The 20,771-nt window shown below is 45.5% G+C and overlaps 1 protein-coding gene across 7 annotated transcripts in view; it reads left to right on the forward strand.

Moving 5' to 3' along the window:
- LOC110505926 (uncharacterized) overlaps positions 1-18,237 on the forward strand; it is a 21,357-nt gene extending 3,120 nt beyond the window's left edge. The window contains exons 2-13 of one of the 7 annotated variants that reach the window (XM_090221337.1): positions 1-2,057; positions 2,190-2,236; positions 4,822-4,939; positions 5,022-5,410; positions 6,504-6,643; positions 7,977-8,080; positions 9,349-9,421; positions 10,187-10,275; positions 10,389-10,586; positions 14,320-14,427; positions 14,532-14,618; positions 14,845-18,237. The exon at positions 1-2,057 is cut by the window's left edge and continues 1,136 nt beyond it. In XM_090221337.1, coding sequence (XP_090077463.1) covers positions 1-2,057; positions 2,190-2,236; positions 4,822-4,939; positions 5,022-5,410; positions 6,504-6,643; positions 7,977-8,080; positions 9,349-9,421; positions 10,187-10,275; positions 10,389-10,586; positions 14,320-14,427; positions 14,532-14,606 — 3,398 coding nt within the window. In that variant the 3' untranslated portion in view covers positions 14,607-14,618; positions 14,845-18,237. Of the gene's footprint in view, positions 2,058-2,189; positions 2,237-4,821; positions 4,940-5,021; positions 5,411-6,503; positions 6,644-7,976; positions 8,081-9,348; positions 9,422-10,186; positions 10,276-10,388; positions 10,587-14,319; positions 14,619-14,844 lie in introns of all 7 variants that reach the window. The other 6 variants (XM_090221338.1, XM_090221333.1, XM_090221335.1 and 3 more) reach the window with 6 other exon arrangements.
- The last annotated feature ends 2,534 nt before the right edge of the window (positions 18,238-20,771 follow it).

Consider the following 20,771-nt stretch of genomic DNA (forward strand, 5'->3'; position numbering starts at 1 on the left):
ACCATCATCAACATCATTCTGTCCAGAGCCAGCTACAGAACCAGCTGGACCATCATCACCATCAGTCTGTCCAGAGCCAGCTACAGAACCAGCTGGACCATCACCACCATCAGTCTGTCCAGGGCCAGCTACAGAACCAGCTGGACCATCACCACCATCAGTCTGTCCAGAGCCAGCTACAGAACCAGCTGGACCATCATCAACATCATTCTGTCCAGAGCCAGCTACAGAACCAGCTAGACCATCACCACCATCAGTCTGTCCAGAGCCAGCTGGACCATCACCACCATCAGTCTGTCCAGAGCCAGCTACAGAACCAGGTGGACCATCACCAGCACCAGTCTGTCCAGAGCCAGCTGGACCATCACCAGCATCAGTCTGTCCAGAGCCAGCTACAGAACCAGCTGGACCATCACCAACATCAGTCTGTCCAGAGCCAGCTACAGAACCAGCTGGACAATCACCACCATCAGTCTGTCCAGAGCCAGCTACATAACCAGGTGGACCATCATCAGCACCAGTCTGTCCAGAGCCAGCTACAGAACCAGCTGGACCATCACCACCATCAGTCTGTCCAGAGCCAGCTGGACCATCACCAGTATCAGTCTGTCCAGAGCCAGCTACAGAACCAGCTGGACCATCACCACCATCAGTCTGTCCAGAGCCAGCTGGACCATCACCAGCATCAGTCTGTCCAGAGCCAGCTACAGATCCAGCTGGACCATCACCAACATCAGTCTGTCCAGAGCCAGCTAGACCATCACCACCATCAGTCTGTCCAGAGCCAGCTACAGAACCAACTGGACCATCACCACCATCAGTCTGTCCAGAGCCAGCTACAGAACCAGCTGGACCATCACCACCATCAGTCTGTCCAGAGTCAGCTACAGAGCCAGAAGCACCAGGTCAGACTCCACATCCTAGCCCAGCTCCAGAGACAAGAACAAGGACAGGGAGGGGGCTACTGTCCCCCACAGCCCCCCTCACAGAACCACAGTCACACCCAGCAGCACACACACATCTCCTACACTCAAACACAGCCCCATGCACAAAGCTCCTATCTGTACACACAAGCCCACGCAGACCAACAACAAAGCCCCTGTTTGAACACACAGCCAGCACAGAGCCCTCTAACCTCTGTGGAACCCTCCTCACCCTCCTCACCCTTGTACCCTGGTCCTCAGTCTTACTCCAACCCTTACTTTTTCCCTCACTTCCACTCCCATCCCAACTCTAACTTTAACTCTCACCCTCAATCCAATCCCAGCTCTAATCCCCATCTTCAATCCTATCCCAGCTCTAATCCCCATCTTCAATCCAAGTACAGCCTCCTCCCCAACCCCAACCCTGCCTACAACCCCAGCCCCAGCCCCAACCCTAACCCCAACCCCAGCCCCAACCCTAACCCCAACCCTACCTACAGCCCCAACCCTAACCCTAACCCTACCTACAGCCCCAACCCTAACCCTAATCCTACCTACAGCTCCAAGCCTAACCCCAACCCCACCTACAGCCCCAACCATAACCCTACCTATAGCCCAAACCCTATCCCCAACCCTAACCCCAACCCCAACCCTAACCCTAACCCCAAACCCAAACCCAAACCCAAACCCAACCCTACCTACAGCCCCAACCATAACCCCAAACCTACCTACAGCCCAAACCTCAACCCTAACCCTACCTACAGCCCAAATCCTAACACCACTTACAGCCCCAATCCTAACCCTACCTACAGCTCCCACCCTAACCATAGTCCCTACTCTTATCCTCACCTCAGCCCTCAATCCAGCCCCATACCCCATCCTAACCAGCCCAGCCCTTCCTATATTCCCTACCCTAACCCTAGCCCTAGATGCAGCCCTCTCTACCTCTCTCCCCCTCTCCTCCTGCGTGGGGGGTGGGAGTCAGAGAGGGGGGTAAGTCCAGCCGTCCAGCAAATGACCACAGAGAGGAGAGGACCACACGTGAACCACCTGAATCAATTTAATCACTTGAACCATTTGAATCAATTGAACCATCTGAAGCCTCTCTACTCGCCCCCAGCACAGCAGACACAGGTACAGTAACATCCTCCCAAGGGGGAGTCTGGGTAGTCTGTGTTAGCTCGCTGAGCTAAAAACTAAAGCATTAAGGATATCTGATATACTTAACAGTGTGTTAAATTCATGTTGGTTTTGTTACTCTTTTAGATGACATTGACAGAACATTTGGGAAACTATGAGACACCAAACTGCAGGTATGCTGTGTGTGTGTGTGTGCTTGCTTGCTTTCATGTGTCTGTGTGTGTGTGTGTGTGTTTGTGTGTGTGTGTGTGAAATAACACATATAGAATCATGTAGTACTGAAAAAAAAGTGTTAAGCAAAACAAAATATATTTTATATCTGAGATTCTTCAAAGTAGCCACCCTTTGCCTTAATGGCGGCTTTGAACAATCTTGGCATTCTCTCAACCAGCTTCACCTGGAATGCTTTTCCAGTCTTGAAGGAGTTCCCACGTATGCTGAGCACTTGTTGGCTGCTTTTCCTTCACTCTGCGGTCCAACTCATCCCAAACCATCTCTATTGGGTTGAGGTCGGGTGATTGTGGAGGCCAGGTCATCTGATGCAGCACTCCATCAATCTCCTTCTTGGTCAAATAGCCCTTACAGAGTTTGTGTTGGGTTATTGTACTGTTGAAAACCAAATGATAGTCCCACTAAGCTCAAACCAGATAGGATGGCGTATCGCTGCAGAATGCTGTGGTAGCCGTGCTGGTTAAGTGTAACTTCAATTCTAAATAAATCACTGACAGTGTCACCAGCAAAGCACCCCCATACCATCACACCTCCTCCTCCATGCTTCACGTTGGGTACCACACATGCGGAGATGTTCTCCTACTCTGTGTCTCACAAAGATGCGGCTGTTGTAACCAAAAATATGGACTCATCAGACCAAAGGACAGATTTCCACTGGTCTAATGCCCATTGCTAATTTTTCTTGGCCCAAGCAAGTCTCTTCTTCTTATTGGTGCACTTTAGAAGTTGTTTCTTTGCAGCAATTCGACCATGAAGGCCTGATTCATGCAGTCTCCTCTGAACAGTTGATGTTGAAATGTGTCTGTTACTTAAACTCTGTGAAGCATTTATTTGGGCTGCAACATTTATTTTGGCTGGTAACTCTAATGAACTTATCCTCTGTAGCAGAGGTAATTCTGGGGCTTCCTTTCCTATAGCGGTCCTCGTGAGAACCAGTTTCATAGCGCTTGATGGTTTTTGCGACTGCACGTTAAGAAACTTTCAAATTTCTTGAAATGTTCTGAATTGACTGACCTTCATGTCTTAAAGTAATGATGGACTGTCATTTCCCTTTGCTTATTTGAGCTGTTCTTGACATAATATGGACTTGGTCTTTTACCAAATAGGGCTATCTTCTGTATACCACCCCTACCTTGTCACAATACAACTGATCCGCTCAAACACACTAAGAATGAACGGAATTCCACCCAATTAACTTTTAACAAGGCACACCTGTTAATTGAAATGCATTCCAGGTGACTACCTCATGAAGCTGGTTGAGAGAATGCCAAGAGTGTGCAAAGCTGTCATCAAGGCAAAGGGTGGCTCGTTGAAGAATCTCAAATATAAAATACATTTTGATTTGATTAACACTTTTTTGGTTACTACATGATTCCATATGTGTTATTTCATAGTTTTGATGTCTTCACTAATATTATAGAATGTAAAAAATAGCAAAAATGAGTAGGTGTGTCCAAACCTTTGACTGGTTTGAGCATAGGAACACATCCCTATCCATGGCAAAATGCATATAATTACAGGAAATTAGCTTTCAAACTACAACATTTTAATCAGCTACGTTAAAAAAATGTGTAGAATTACAGGAAATTGGCTTTAAAACACCAACATGTCTCTCCACGAAGATGGGGGCCTCAAAACAGTTATTGACCGGGGCTTTGACCAAATTCAGCCGTGACCGCGCCCATTGCCACCCCCTGCCACGCCCACTGCCACCCCCTGCCACGCCCACTGCCACCCCCTGCCACGCCCATTGCCACCCCCTGCCACGCCCACCAACCACGACACTTTTTGATCCAATATGGTGTTTGTATTGATGATGATGATGATGATAATATTGATTATGATGATCAGGATGATAATATTGATTATGATGATGATGATGGTAATGATTATGATGATGAGGATGATAATATTGATTATGATGATGATGATGATGATATTGATTATGATAATATTGATTATGATGATGATGTTGATTATGATGATATTGATTATGATGATGATGATGATGGTAATGATTATGATGATGAGGATGATGGTAATGATTATGATGATGAGGATGATGGTAATGATTATGATGATGATGATGATGGTAATGATTATGATGATGAGGATGATGGTAATGATTATGATGATGAGGATGATGGTAATGATTATGATGATGATAATATTGATTATGATGTTGATGATGATGGTAATGATTATGATGATGATTATGATAATATTGATTATGATGATATTGATTATGATGTTGATGATGATGATGATGGTAATGATTATGATGATGATGATGATAATATTGATTATGATGATATTGATTATGATGATGATTATGATAATATTGATTATGATGATGATGGTAATGATTATGATGATGAGGATGATAATATTGATTATGATGATATTGATTATGATGTTGATGATGATGGTAATGATTATGATGATGATGATGGTAATGATTATGATGATGAGGATGATAATATTGATGATGATGATATTAATGATGATGATGATGTGTGTGTGTCAGCAGGTTGATGTGTTCTGTGTGTCAGAGGGACTTTAAGAGTCTTCCTGCTCTTAACGGACACATGCGCTCTCACAGAGGACTCCGCGGACAGCCCGGCAGGTCACAAACATACAGGACGGTGAGACGAAATACACACACACACACACACACACAATACTTCTCTATCCCTGTAATGTAAATTTTCTCTCTCTCTCTCTCAGCAGAAGGAAGGGGTGATTCCAGGGTCTCCTGTCCCCATAGTGATGCCCGTCTCTGTGCCCGTCAGACTCCCTGCCTCCCCATTTCCATGCCTGGAAGAGGAGCACCAAGAGGGGCAGGGAAGGAGGGGGCAGGGAAGGAGGGGATGGAAAGAAAGGAAAAAAGAAAAGAGGATGTATAGCCATATCCACTCTGCTCTTGTCCTGCCCCGCCAGTCCACTAGGGGTGCTGTGGTGTTCCAGAGTGTTCTGCGTTCAATTGTTCAACTGACCAACTACACCCCTCCTCCCATGCTGAGGCCAGACAGGGATGGAACTGGGCTATACTGCTCTCTAACCACAAGTGATGGTGACATGCTAATGTCCGGGGAGCATCCAATGAAGATCAAACCGTAAGAACATCGCAACTTACTAACCTCATACCCAATCACATCATCCCTTACTAACCTCCTAGCCAATCACGTCACCCCTTACTAACCTCCTACCCGATCACATCCCACCTTACTAACCTCCTACACAATCACCCCTTACTTACCTCCTACCCAATCACATCACCCCTTACTAACCTCCTAACCAATCGCATCATCCCTTGCTAACCTCGTACCCAATCCCCCTTAACCTCCTACCCAATCACATCACCCCTTACTAACCTCCTACACAATCACATCACCCCTTACTAACCTCCTACCCAATCACATCACCCCTTTACTAACCTCCTACCCAATCACATCACCCCTTACTAACCTCCTAACCAATCGCATCATCCCTTGCTAACCTCGTACCCAATCCCCCTTAACCTCCTACCCAATCACATCACCCCTTACTAACCTCCTACACAATCACATCACCCCTTACTAACCTCCTACCCAATCACATCACCCCTTTACTAACCTCCTACCCAATCACATCACCCCTTACTAACCTCCTACCCAATCACGTCACCCCTTACTAACCTCCTACCCGATCACATCACCCCTTACTAACCTACAACCCACTCACATCATCCCTTGCTAACCTCCTACCCAATCACCCTTAACCTCCTACCAAATCACATCACCCCTTACTAACCTCCTACCCAATCACATCACAACTTACTTACCTCCTACCCAATCAAATTACTTATCACTGATAAATTCCCCTTTCCACCCCAGCCATTTCAGACCTGAAGCTTGACCTAAATTGTTCTGTGTGTTTTTATTCCGTCAGCTGTTGAAACAAACCCACTGTAATCAATGAGACGTGCTATACTGGCTGCAATTTGTACCTTGTCAGCTCAGGGATTTGATCTTGCAACCTTTCGGTTACTAGTCCAACGCTCTAACCACTAGGCTACCCTGCCGCCCCATGAGACTTGCTACACTGGCTGCAGAATGCAAGACTTGCATTACTTAACCATCTTTTACCCTTCAAGACTATTTTCAGTGCAGAGAAACACATCTGTCAAGCATACACAACTATGATTGGTTATTGACCTATCACTCACAGGAGGATCAACGTGGGGATTGGATATCAGGCTGATGTCCCACCTCTTCAGGACCAAAGACACTCTCACTCAGACACCCACAAAGCACTGGTGTTGTGGACGCCCTGGGATGCCCTGGAGAACTCATCCACCCAGCACAGAGGTACACACACACACAGCTAATGCATTAGTACACCTGCTACAATCGTGCAGTACAGTATACAGCAAGCAGTTTAGCAGTTACACCGGCAGGTCCCGGTGGCAATAAATTAATTATACCAAAAGCTTACCTTGACGTGGAAGAGTTCCAGTGTTGGATAGCCATACCCAACTAGCTAACATAGCATCCCTCTCTGTTGGATAGCCATACCCAACTAGCTAACATAGCATCCCTCTCTGTTGGATAGCCATACCCAACTAGCTAACATAGCATCCCTCTCTGTTGGATAACCATACCCAACTAGCTAACATAGCATCCCTCTCCTTTGGATAGCCATACCCAACTAGCTAACATAGCATCCCTCTCTGTTGGATAACCATACCCAACTAGCTAACATAGCATCCCTCTCTGTTGGATAGCCATACCCAACTAGCTAACATAGCATCCCTCTCTTTTGGATAACCATACCCAACTAGCTAACATAGCATCCCTTTCTGTTGGATAGCCATACCCAACTAGCTAACATAGCATCCCTCTCTTTTGGATAGCCATACCCAACTAGCTAACATAGCATCCCTCTCTGTTTTAGCCAGGTATTTGAGTAAGCTAAACTAGCTAGCTGCATTTGCTAGCTAAGAAAGTGAACGAGTTAATTTGTTCTAAACTGTTCAACTATTGTCTTTCTCTCTCTTTGAGTCAACTACTCATTACATTTGATGCACTGCAATGCTAGCTAGTTGTAGCTTATGCTTTCAGTTCTAGATTCATTCTCAGATCCTTTGATTGGGTGGACAACATGTCAGCACATGCTGCAAGAGCTCTGATAGGTTGGAGGATGTCCTCCGGAAGTTGTCATAATTACTGTGTAAGTCTATGGAAAGGGGTGAGAACCATGAGCCTCCTAGGGTTTGTATTGAATTCAAAGTACACAGAGGAGGACGGAAACTAGCTGTATTCCGGCTACATCATGGTGCTACCCCCACAGAGTGCTGTTGAGGCTACTGTAGACCTTCATTGCAAAACATTGTGTTTTATTCAATTATTTGGTTGACGTGAATATATTTAGTGTAGTTGATTTTTTTTTTTAAAGGATAACTTTATAAATGTTTCACAATTTTATTTTTCTGAAATTCACTGAGGATGGTCCTCTCCTTCCTCCTCTGAGGAGCCTCCACTGACACACTCACACACATACACAAACACACACACACACACGCACACGCACACACACACACACACACACGCACACACACACACATTCCGTACAAAATCATGTCGACTGAATAGTGTGGTCACGTTCCCTCTCAAAATAGATAATATTTCTCTCTCTCTGCAGTCGAGTGTCTGTTGATGATGTCATGTTCCAGTGTGTGTCCGGGTGGCGGGACTAACTCTGAGTACGCCCTGCACAGCCTATCCGAGAGCAGAGGAGACTTCCTGGTCAGAGTTTACATTTACATCACCTCAATCAATCACATGTTGTTTGTCTCTGATGGAAAATCAGCATCAGTCACACAGAAAATAAACACTAATCACTGTGTTTTAATGTCGTGTCCTAACCTAACCTAACTTAACCTCACCTAACCTAACCTCACCTCACCTCACCTCACCTCACCTAACCTCACCTAACCTCACCTCACCTAACCTCACCTAACCTAACCTCACCTCACCTAACCTCACCTCACCTAACCTCACCTCACCTAACCTAACCTCACCTAACCTCACCTAACCCCACCTGACCTCACCTCACCTAACCCAACCTAACCTCACCTAACCTCACCTCACCTCACCTCACCTAACCTCACCTCACCTCACCTCACCTAACCTAACCTCACCTAACCTAACCTCACCTCACCTCACCTAACCTAACCTAACCTCACCTCACCTAACCTAACCTCACCTAACCTCACCTAACCTCCCCCCACCTAACCTAACCTAATCGCAGCTAACCTAACCTCCCCCCACCTAACCTAACCTCACCTAACCTCACATCACATCACCTAACCTCACATCACCTAACCTAACCTCCCCCCACCTAACCTAACCTAACCTCCCCCCACCTAACCTAACCTAACCTCAGCTAACCGAACCTAACCTCCCCCCACCTAACCTAACCTAACCTCAGCTAACCTAACCTAACCTCCCCCCACCTAACCTAACCTCACCTAACCTCAGCTAACCTAACCTAACCTCCCCCCACCTAACCTAACCTAACCTAACCTCACCTCACCTAACCTCACCTAACCTCACCTCATCTCACCTCACCTAACCTCACCTAACCTAACCTCAGCTAACCTAACCTCACCTAACCTCACCTCACCTCACCTAACCTAACCTAACCTCAGCTAACCTAACCTCACCTCACCTCACCTAACCTCACCTAACCTCACCTCATCTCACCTCACCTCACCTAACCTCACCTAACCTAACCTCAGCTAACCTAACCTCACCTAACCTCACCTCACCTCACCTAACCTAACCTAACCTAACCTCAGCTAACCTAACCTCACCTCACCTCACCTAACCTCACCTAACCTAACCTTACCTCACCTAACCTAACCTCAGCTCCAACTCCAAACCTGTCGTCTCTGGCTAGAGCAGCCTTCTACTTTTAAGTTTCTAATCAATAAAATCAATCAACCAATAAATAATTTGATGAATCAGTCTTGAGATTTGCCTAATTTCCTCTCTCTGTCTCCACCTCTAAGGGAACGCTGGAGAAGATGCTCCTTCACCACTGGCCAATGACAGCCAACTCTCTCTCCTCCTACCACTACGCAGGTGTGTGTGATTCACACGCTCAAACGCTGTCTAAGCCGTTTCATACATTCAGCTCTCTCTCAATTAAAAAAAAATCAATTTGCTTTATTAGCATGACGTAACAATGGCATAGAGGACATGTGCAAGTTGGTTGGTCTGTCAGACACTGTCTCACCCTGTCTGTCTTTTTCTCTCTCTTTCTCTCTATCTATTTCTCTCTCTTTCTCTCTTTCTCTCTCTCTCTCTTTCTCTCTGTCTTTCTCTCTCTCTTTCTCTATCTCTCTTTCTCTCTCTCTCTCTCTTTATCTCTTTCTCTCTCTTTCTCTGTCTCTTTCTCTCTATATATATCCCTGTCTATCTTTCTCTCTCTCTCTCGCTCTCTCTCCCTCTCTCTCTCTCTATATATATATATATATTTCTTTCTCTCTCCTCTCTCTCTCTCTTTCTCTCTCTCTCTATATATATATATATATATATATATATATATATTTCTCTCTCTGTCTCTCTCTATATATATATATATATTTCTTTCTCTCTCCTCTCTCTCTCTCTTTCTCTCTCTCTCTATATATATATATATATATATATATATATTTCTCTCTCTCTCTCTATATATATATATATATATAAATATTTCTCTCTCTCTATATATATATATATATTTCTCTCTCTCTATATATCTATATATATATATATATATATATATATATATATATATATATATATTTCTCTCTCTCTCCTCTCTCTCTCTATATACATATATATATATTTCTGTCTCTGTCTCAGGGAGTGATACGTGGAGTCCAGTGGAGAAGAGGTTGGTGAAGAAAGCCTTTATGATGTACCAGAAGGACTTCCACCACATTCAGAAAACGGTACGGAACACAACGCTTTTCACACCCTCACTAACTACTATCACTCTATAGATTTCTGGACTAACTTGTGTGTGTGTGTGTGTGTGTGTGTGTGTGTGTATGTGTGTGTGTAGGTGGGGACTAAGTCAGTGTCTCAGTGTGTAGAGTATTACTACACCTGGAAGAGGAGGCTGCGTCTAAATGTAAGGACCCCGGTCGGGCTGGCCAGCACACTGCCTGAGGTAAATGTAAGGACCCCGGTCGAGCTGGCCAGCACACTGCCTGAGGTAAATGTAAGGACCCCGGTCGGGCTGGCCAGCACACTGCCTGAGGTAAAAAAGCTTATGGAATATGTTAGCATGTGTAAAGAAACGTTCACATACAATCAGCCTTGTTGAATGCTGCATCACTTTCTGTTTTCCAGTGAAGGCGTTCAGTCGTTAGTCTATCCAGGGCTTTCACATAGTCACGAAGTAAAGGAAGCCATTTTATATTGCTGGGAACCATACTGTGTCTCTGCTCTTTGATAAGGAGGCATAATGGTTAGGGAGGGACTTGAGGAGGTGCCCCACCAATAAGGAGCTCTCAATAAACAGATCAGCTGACCTCTCTGGGCCAATGACTGTATATCTGAATGGACAGAGCCATTGATCACATGACACCAGCCATTCCTTTGTGAAGATTCAAAAGCACATTTGAAGCCAAGGAAGTTTGAGCTTCTCGAGGAAATAACGTTGTAGGCTAGCTCAGTGCTGCCCCCTCTGATTGAGTATCTCAAGTTGAAGGCCAACCAGGGTACTGCAGGCTGCCAATAGCTACTAAATTATCATTATCACTTGTTCTGCGTGATTTAAACATAATCAGGGTATATATCTAGTGTGTTAGAACCAATTATTGTCTCCACTATTGTCTTCTAAACATGTATTTATTCACATGAAGATTGACAGGGGCGCAACTTTCACTGGGGACGGGGGGGATATGACCCCCCCCCCCCCCCACACACACACACACACACACACACACACACATACATACACACACACACACATTCTGTTTTGTCACACACATTCATTTTGTCCAATTTTATAATTGCGCTGTGATACAAAACGCAGCTTTACGGTGTGCTTTAAGACCATGTAGATGCCTCAGAGCGGTCGGGTAGGCTGGTTTCTGGTTTCAGCCAGCTGGATGTAGGACTGTACTGGACACCACAGAGCATGCGGACAGGCTGTGTGAAGGCAAAGCTTCTGAAAGGCTGGTATATAGGACCAGCACAGGAGAGATGCACAGAGGCAGTTGCGGTCTGTGTTGCGCTTTTTCTCAGAGTTGTAAAAGCAAGCATAGCAGAAACTGGCTACTCTTTAGTTGAATGATCTAGCTGGCAAGGTAACTGCTGTTTGACACAATTGTTTTTATTTAACCCCAGTGCTGAGCTAGAAGTGTAACTGACATGTTATGTTAGCTAATGTTTCATCCTCTTTCCACTGAAGTGAATGAACTATTAGCAGCTAGATAGCTAGCTAGTAGCTACCACAGCCAGTTCAGCTCTAGCTAGCCTCTAGCTATCTGTCAGGTAGCAGTACCTTAAGGCTGTTGTGTGTATGGAAATATTTTGTAGCCTTTGTTTTGTCCCATTTCAACAGAAGTACATTTGATGATGTACCATAGTACTATTATCTAGAGCTATCCAAACATTGGCTAATGTTAGCTAGCTAGCTCACTAACTTTAGCTATTATTTTTTACCTCAATAACACTAGATTTGAATCAAACAATGAATACAGTGGCCAAACGATTGAAGACCAATATATTTGGCCATTTTTTCAGCTTAATGTTAGTTTTTATTAGGCAGTATAGCAATGTAATGTTATTGATCTGTCAGTTTCCCTAATGCTAATTCCCTAGTTTTCACACTGACATGGTATTAACAGCTCTACAGGCTTCACTGTCATGGTGCACAGTCAACACACAACACTATGCTCATCATGTCTCTTAGCAGGATCAGGTGACAGGTGACAGGTGTCCCAGCAGGGTCAGACAGCCAGGGAAGACCAGTCTACGTAGCTCAGGTGAATTTTGCAGTATATTATAACAACCAGGGAATGGATACAAAGTTCCATCTTGAGTTGATGGGTAGGCTACAGTCTGGGATCTGGGAACAATTTCATCATTTCAATCTTTGTCATGCCTTATCTGAACAGGATCAGATGGTGACAGGGGTCTCATCAGGGTCAGGCAACCAGGGAACTTCCATAGATACAACCCTTTATTCTCCCTGTGCAGTAAACACTGGCCAAGCAAGAAGCTTCAACGTTGTAAACTATTGTAAGGCAAACCTCTAAAGTTGATTTCCAAACTGTATCAACGGTTGATAGAGGCTTTTCCCAACATGTAAAACAAAAATGTGAGAAAAGACTTGGGAGAAGCTAGTGGAGATACCTATTTAGGCAATCTCTACCTGCTGGGTTGCTCAGTCCTGGCCCTGGGGGTCTGTTGTACTGCTGGGTTGCTCAGTCCTGGCCCTGGGGGTCTGTTGTACTGCTGGGTTGCTCAGTCCTGGCCCTGGGTGTCTGTTGTACTGCTGGGTTGCTCAGTCATGGCCCTGGGTGTCTGTTGTACTGCTGGGTTGCTCAGTCCTGGCCTTGGGGGTCTGTTGTACTGTTGGGTTGCTCAGTCCTGGCCCTGGGGGTCTGTAGTACTGCTGGGTTGCTCAGTCATGGCCCTTGGGGTCTGTTGTACTGCTGGGTTGCTCAGTCCTGGCCCTGGGGGTCTGTTGTACTGCTGGGTTGCTCAGTCCTGGCCCTGGGCGTCTGTTGTACTGCTGGGTTGCTCAGTCATGGCCCTGGGTGTCTGTTGTACTGCTGGGTTGCTCAGTCCTGGCCCTGGGTGTCTGTTGTACTGCTGGGTTGCTCAGTCCTGGCCCTGGGTGTCTGTTGTACTGCTGGTTGTCACTCTGGCCTTTCCCTAAGACACCTGAAACCAATAAGGAATGTTTCCCTAAGATCTTATAGCTGAGTGGGGTGTGTTGGGGCGCTGCAGGGCCGTGGACCCCTAGCCACTAGGTACTATTAGGCCTATGATATGAATTACATGGAGGATGTACTGCTTCTGTGTGTTCATGTGTAGGAGGTGTATATCTGTTTTTGTTCAAACTATTGTTTTTCAAACATTTCCCTTAAGACATAATTTTTTTTTTGAAAGATGTGAAGTTGTTGGGGAGAGTTATTGACTAGACTGGTGGGGGTCAGGCGTGCAGGCGGCTCGGGCTGAAAGTCCATATAGAGGATGTCTTAAAGACACTCAAAAAAAAGCAAAGTCTCTGTAATTCATTGGTAAGAGTTGTTCATTTGTTAGGCTATTAAGTTAAAGGTGCAACACAATATTGATGAGTGAATTATCATTGATCTAGTTCAGTCTTATCAATCACTTACCTAGCTTGATGACTGCTAGAAGGGTCATGGGTCATTTTAGATTGTGTAGAAATACAGAAAATTAGCTTTAGATGCCCCCCCCCACCCCCAAAATGAGAGTACCCTCAGGCCCCCCCGCCAAGTCCCCCCCCCCCCCCCCCCCCCCCCACTTCTAAAACCAAAGTTGCGCCCCTGTAGATAGACCACGGAGATTGTCATTTTCCCCTCACTATAATGGGGGGGGGGGGGTCTTGTTTTCTACAAACAATGCCTGCAGTACCGTGGTCGGCCTTGAACTTTGTGGCTTCACTGAGAGAGGGCAGTCGTTCTCCCCTGCTCTGGGCCCACAGCCAATCACATCGTCTCCCTCGTCAGCGGGGACAACAATGATGGACAGGTGAGTGTCTCTGTGGAGAGAAATAGAGACAGAGAGAGTGCAATATTTACTGTTAATTTCTAATAAAAAAACTATGTTGTTTTGTGTCTTCTCACTTTTGTTTATTGTCCATTTCACTTCCTTAGGCAATGTAAACACTTTTCCCATGCCAGTAAAGCTCATTTGAGTTGAATTGAAAGAGAGAGCGAGAAGCCAGACAAGGTATGGAGAGAACCTACCAGACTAGCTGTCAGTACTATTGTAACCTGTTCTCTTTGTAGGTCTATCCATCTCAGCCCACCATGAATGGTAAGATGGGGCTCCACACCATTTCGACACAGAATGCCTGCCAACCGATCCACAGTGGCTCCTCCTGTCCCCGGCTCCAGGTTGGTTCTGCTTGCTGTAGCCCAGCCCCGGGAGAGGTAGAGAGGCCCAGCAAGGCTCACTTTTATGGGCCGGTCTGTCTGAGGATGTCCCCCTCTCTATTCAGCTCCAGTCCCAGACCGAGCAACTCTGCCCCCAGCGCCAAGCTCCACACACAGCCTACCCCTCCATACCCCTGTAGGGCGTGTGCCAAGTAAGAGAGATACCGTCTGTCTATCTATCCATCTATCTATCCATCCGGCAACTTCTCTACTGTATATTCTGTAGTCTCCTGTCTGTCTGTCTGTCTGCCTGCCTGCCTGCCTGCCTGCCTGCTTGTCTTTCTGTCTGTCTGTCTGTCTGCCTGTCTGCCTGTCTGTCTGTCTGTCTGTCTGTCTGTCTGTCTGTACTGCGTTCTCATCTCTCCTCCTCTCCTTCAGGGTGTTCTCTAAAGTGAAGAGTCGTAATGCTCACATGAAGACACATCGCCATGAAGACACATCCCCATGAAGACACATCACCATGAAGACACATCACCATGAAGACACATCGCCATGAAGACACATCACCATGAAGACACATCACTATGAAGACACATCACCATGAAGACACATCACCATGAAGACACATCACCATGGAGACACATCACCATGGAGACACATCACCATGGAGACACATCACCATGAAGACACATCACCATGAAGACACATCACCATGAAGACACATCACCATGGAGACACATCACCATGGAGACACATCACCATGAAGACACATCGCCATGAAGACACATCGCCATGAAGACACATCGCCATGAAGACACATCACCATGACGACACATCACCATGAAGACACATCACCATGAAGACACATCAGGAGGAGCTGCACTGACCCTAAACCCTAAACCCTAGACTAGCACTGACCCTAAACCCTTAACCCTAGACCAGCACTGACCCTAAACCCTACACCCTAGACCGGCACTGACCCTAAACCCTATACCCTAGACCGGCACTGACCCTAAACCCTACACCGACACCAGCACTGACCCTAAATCCTACACCCTAGACAGGCACTGACCCTAAACCCTAAATCCTACACCCAACACCAGCACTGACCCTAAACCCTAGACCCTAGACCAGCACTGACTCTAAACCCTAAACCTTACACCAGCACTGACCCTAAATCCTAAACCCTAAACCCTACACCAGCACTGACCCTAAACCCTAAACCCTAGACCAGCACTGACCCTAAACCCTAAACCCTACACCAGCACTGACCCTAAACCCTACACCAGCACTGACCCCTATACCCTAACCCTAGACCAGCACTGACCCTAAACCCTAGACCAGCACTGACCCTAAACCCTTAACCCTAGACCGGCACTGACCCTAAACCCTAAACCCTACACCAGCACTGACCCTAAACCCTAAACCCTACACCAGCACTGACCCTAAACCCTACACCAGCACTGACCCCTATACCCTAAACCCTACACCAGCACTGACCCCTATACCCTAAACCCTAGACCAGCGCTGACCCTAAACCATCAGGACAAGCCCTCTACTGCCCTCTACTGTCCAACTCATTACCTAGATCCCCATACAGGGCCAGATACCTTTTGAACGACTGGGGCCAAAGTACGGTACAGGGCCTGGTTTCCCAAAACCACCTTAAGACTAAGTTCACTGCTAGAACCTTCGTAGGAGCATTGTTACATCTCCAAAACCCATCGTTAAATAACGTCTCACTTAACGAAAACGCTCGTAATCTAAACGGACCACACGCAGAACATCGTCATTATGTTTTGTTGCCCTCCCCTTAGCCACTTCATATGCGTACTCGCTCCGGAATAGGAAAAATATTATTTTTGTATTTTCTCCAGTTAAGTTCAATTATATTCCCATTACTAAAATATCGTATGATATAAAATAAAGCACATCTTGTCGGCTAAATGAACAAGCCCTTACGACCTCTAGAATGGCTCATAGCCAGGTAACATACAGTAGGCCAACTCATACCGTTTTTCTGAAATACATTTTCTTCATAATGTTTATTTTGAGCTGACCTAAATGAAATAATGGATTGATTGTGACGGTGTAGGCTATATTACTTTGATTTATTTAGACCATTTTTTTTCTTTTAAATTTAGATGTTCCAAAGGTCACCAAAGGTCACCATCAGTGGCTTGTATGTGTGGAGGCCTGGAGCTAAACGTTAATTAACGGTCGATTTACCGTGAGGCCCGGCAGACTTTTGCATGACAATAACCGGCTGACAAAATGTCATGACCGCCACAGCTCTAGGAAAGATGCATCGGTAAAAACATTTGTAAGCCTTAAGTTCCATTATTGCTATTGGGAAACCGTACCCAGGTCAATGTGAGCCTATCGTTTCCTATCAGTTTATATCGGATTATATCAGTTTATATATGAGGCACAGCAGAGTTTGAGGATTATATGGCTGCGTTTACACAGGCAGCCCAGTTCTGATCCCCCCCCCCCCAATTATTGGCATGAGAGCTGATCTGATTGGTGAAAATACCAATTAGCGAAATAAGATCAGGCTCATTAATGTTCCATGTGGTATTGCCCATGATCCCTAGCACCGGTTCTAAGTAACAATGCCAACATGTGTTAGATGGCATGAAAATAGAGCTCTTGAAGGAAAGGGAAAGGTGGGATACCTAGTCAGTTGTACAATTGAATGTCTTCAACTGAAATGTGTCTTCCGCATTTAACCCGTCTGAATCAGAGAGGTGCGGGGGGGGGGGGGGGGCTGCCTTAATCGACATCCACGTCTTCAATCCATGCACGTCAGAGGTGGGTTTGGTGTAACAAAAAAAGAAGAAGAATCTGTATCTAGCCTCATTCCTACTGTACTGGATCTTTGATGTTAAATGGCTATTTTCCTTCCACTGGTCCTGGGGCCCTTGATAAGGTCAACGGCATCATGAACTTTAACAAGTACCAGTACCATTTTTTTTTTGTGCCAAAATCTAGATGCCTTTTGCCAGGAGGCTGAAACTTGGTCACACGTCGATCTTCCAGCAGGACAATAACCCCAAGCACAAAACATTCACAAAGAAATGGTTCATTGACAACAAAATCATCATTTTGCAATGGCCATTTCAGTCTCCGGACTTGAAAACCTGTGTTTTTGAAATGAAGAGGGTGATCCATAAGATGAAGGATATCCAGGATCTGAATAGATTCTGTATGGAGGAACGGACTATGATCTCTGCCAATGTGTTCTCCAATCTTATAAAACACTTGAGAAAAAGGTATCTAGTGGCCAAAATGTAAATAGCACCTGGGCTGGAATAATACATTATGTCCTTTCTTTTGCATTTCAAAGATGAAGGTACAAAATATATATTTTTTTAAACGCATGTTTTTTCTTTGTATTATCTTTAACCAGATCTAATGTGTTATATTCTCCTACATTAATTTCACATTTCCACAAACTTCAAAGTGTTTCCTTTCAAATGGTATCAGGAATATGCATATCCTTGCTTCAGGTCCTGAGTTACAGGCAGTTAGATTTGGGTAGTTCATTTTTTTTTAAAGGGTCTTAAGAGGATAAAACATTTTAGAAAAAGGCTCAGTGCTGTTATCCTCACGAGGTGAGGTATTGCAAGATATTGAAAACAGGGCTACCAATCATTTTTACTCCTATCTTTTTGAGAAAAAAAAAGTATTGTTTTGTTAAACAAAATCTATTTCTCTGAGCAATTGTATCGGTATAAATAATATTTCCAATTGTTTTGAGCATACTATATAGCTCAGTATTTGTATTATTTATTTTAATTTCAATTAAAAACATTTTGCTCAACTTTATCAAGGGTATCATTACATTTTGACCTGACTGTATATTTACTGTGGATTCAAAGACAGACAAGAGACAGATAGAGACCGATACAGACAGACAGAAACAGATAGAGACCGATACAGACAGAAACAGAGACAGAGAGAGATAGAGAGAGACAGAAACAGAGACAGAGAGAGACAGAGAGAAACAGACAGTGACAGAGAGAAACAGACAGTGACAGAGAGAAACAGACAGTGACAGAGAGAAACAGACAGTGACAGAGAGAAACAGACAGTGACAGAGAGAAACAGACAGTGACAGAGAGAAACAGACAGTGACAGAGAGGGACAGAGAGAGACAGACAGTGAAAGAGAGGGACAGAGAGAAACAGACAGTGACAGAGAGGGACAGAGAGAGACAGACAGATACAGACAGAGAGTAGAGTTCTTACAACCTTTTCACCAACCTGTTGTTATTACTGCCATAACTACCCTACTTATAACCCATTTTTAAAGTTAATTTAAAATGGTTTATCTGAGCTGGCTTCAGGATGTCCTGTCTCTTTATATGTTAGTTGGCCTTGCAGTGTGTTGATATGCGCCGTGGTTCTAAAGGTCTGCTTCCGACACGCCACCTGCCGGTGTGCACCGCCAACACACGGGAACGCGCCAGTCTACATTAGAAGACCTGACAAGAATAAATGCAAATGTAGAGTTTCAGTCAGCGAAAGGGGTAGGGAGAGAGAGAGAGAGAGAGAGAAATGAAAGAGAGGAGCCCGAGGGAGACAGACCCCATGGCAAGAGGCACTTCGGTGGGTGAGGGAGAACGCGAAAGCATGGTAAAGCAGAATGGTCCTCCTCAGAAGACTTTCCAGAGTAGTTCACATAGCCTTCCTCCCTGACAGATACCAACCTACACTATTAACAAGGGGGAAATGATTTACTTTTGCCTGATAAACACTCTCAACAGCCTACCTGACAACTAGGAGGGGTCCACATGGCCTGATAAACACTCTAAACAGCCTACCTGACAACTAGGAGGTGTCCACATGGCCTGATAAACACTCTAAACAGCCTACCTGACAACTAGGAGGTGTCCACATGGCCTGATAAACACTCTAAACAGCCTACCTGACAACTAGGAGGTGTCCACATGGCCTGATAAACACTCTAAACAGCCTACCTGACAACTAGGAGGTGTCCACATGGCCTGGTAAACACTCTAAACAGCCTACCTGACAACTAGGAGGTGTCCACATGGCCTGGTAAACACTCTAAACAGCCTACCTGACAACTAGGAGGTGTCCACATGGCCTGATAAACACTCTAAACAGCCTACCCTACTACTAGGAGGTGTCCACATGGCCTGGTAAACACTCTAAACAGCCTACCTGACAACTAGGAGGTGTCCACGTGGCCTGGTAAACACTCTAAACAGCCTACCCTACAACTAGGAGGTGTCCACATGGCCTGGTAAACACTCTAAACAGCCTACCTGACAACTAGGAGGTGTCCACATGGCCTGGTAAACACTCTAAACAGCCTACCTGACAACTAGGAGGTGTCCACATGGCCTGGTAAACACTCTAAACAGCCTACCTGACAACTAGGAGGTGTCCACATGGCCTGATAAACACTCTAAACAGCCTACCTGACAACTAGGAGGTGTCCACATGGCCTGATAAACACTCTAAACAGTCTACCTGACAACTAGGAGGTGTCCACATGGCCTGGTAAACACTCTAAACAGCCTACCTGACAACTACTAGGAGGTGTCCACATGGCCTGACAAACACTCTAAACAGCCTACCTGACAACTAGGAGGTGTCCACATGGCCTGATAAACACTCTAAACAGCCTACCTGACAACTAGGAGGTGTCCACATGGCCTGATAAACACTCTAAACAGCCTACCTGACAACTAGGAGGTGTCCACATGGCCTGATAAACACTCTAAACAGCCTACCTGACAACTAGGAGGTGTCCACATGGCCTGGTAAACACTCTAAACAGCCTACCTGACAACTAGGAGGTGTCCACATGGCCTGACAAACACTCTAAACAGCCTACCTGACAACTAGGAGGTGTCCACATGGCCTGATAAACACTCTAAACAGTCTACCTGACAACTAGGAGGTGTCCACATGGCCTGGTAAACACTCTAAACAGCCTACCTGACAACTACTAGGAGGTGTCCACATGGCCTGACAAACACTCTAAACAGCCTACCTGACAACTAGGAGGTGTCCACATGGCCTGATAAACACTCTAAACAGCCTACCTGACAACTAGGAGGTGTCCACATGGCCTGATAAACACTCTAAACAGCCTACCTGACAACTAGGAGGTGTCCACATGGCCTGATAAACACTCTAAACAGCCTACCTGACAACTAGGAGGTGTCCACATGGCCTGGTAAACACTCTAAACAGCCTACCTGACAACTACTAGGAGGTGTCCACATGGCCTGACAAACACTCTAAACAGCCTACCTGACAACTAGGAGGTGTACACGTGGCCTGATAAACACTCTAAACAGTCTACCTGACAACTAGGAGGTGTCC

The sequence above is a fragment of the Oncorhynchus mykiss genome, chromosome 25 (genome assembly GCF_057628025.1).
Source record: "Oncorhynchus mykiss isolate SJ-2025 chromosome 25, ASM5762802v1, whole genome shotgun sequence".
NCBI lineage: Eukaryota > Metazoa > Chordata > Actinopteri > Salmoniformes > Salmonidae > Oncorhynchus > Oncorhynchus mykiss.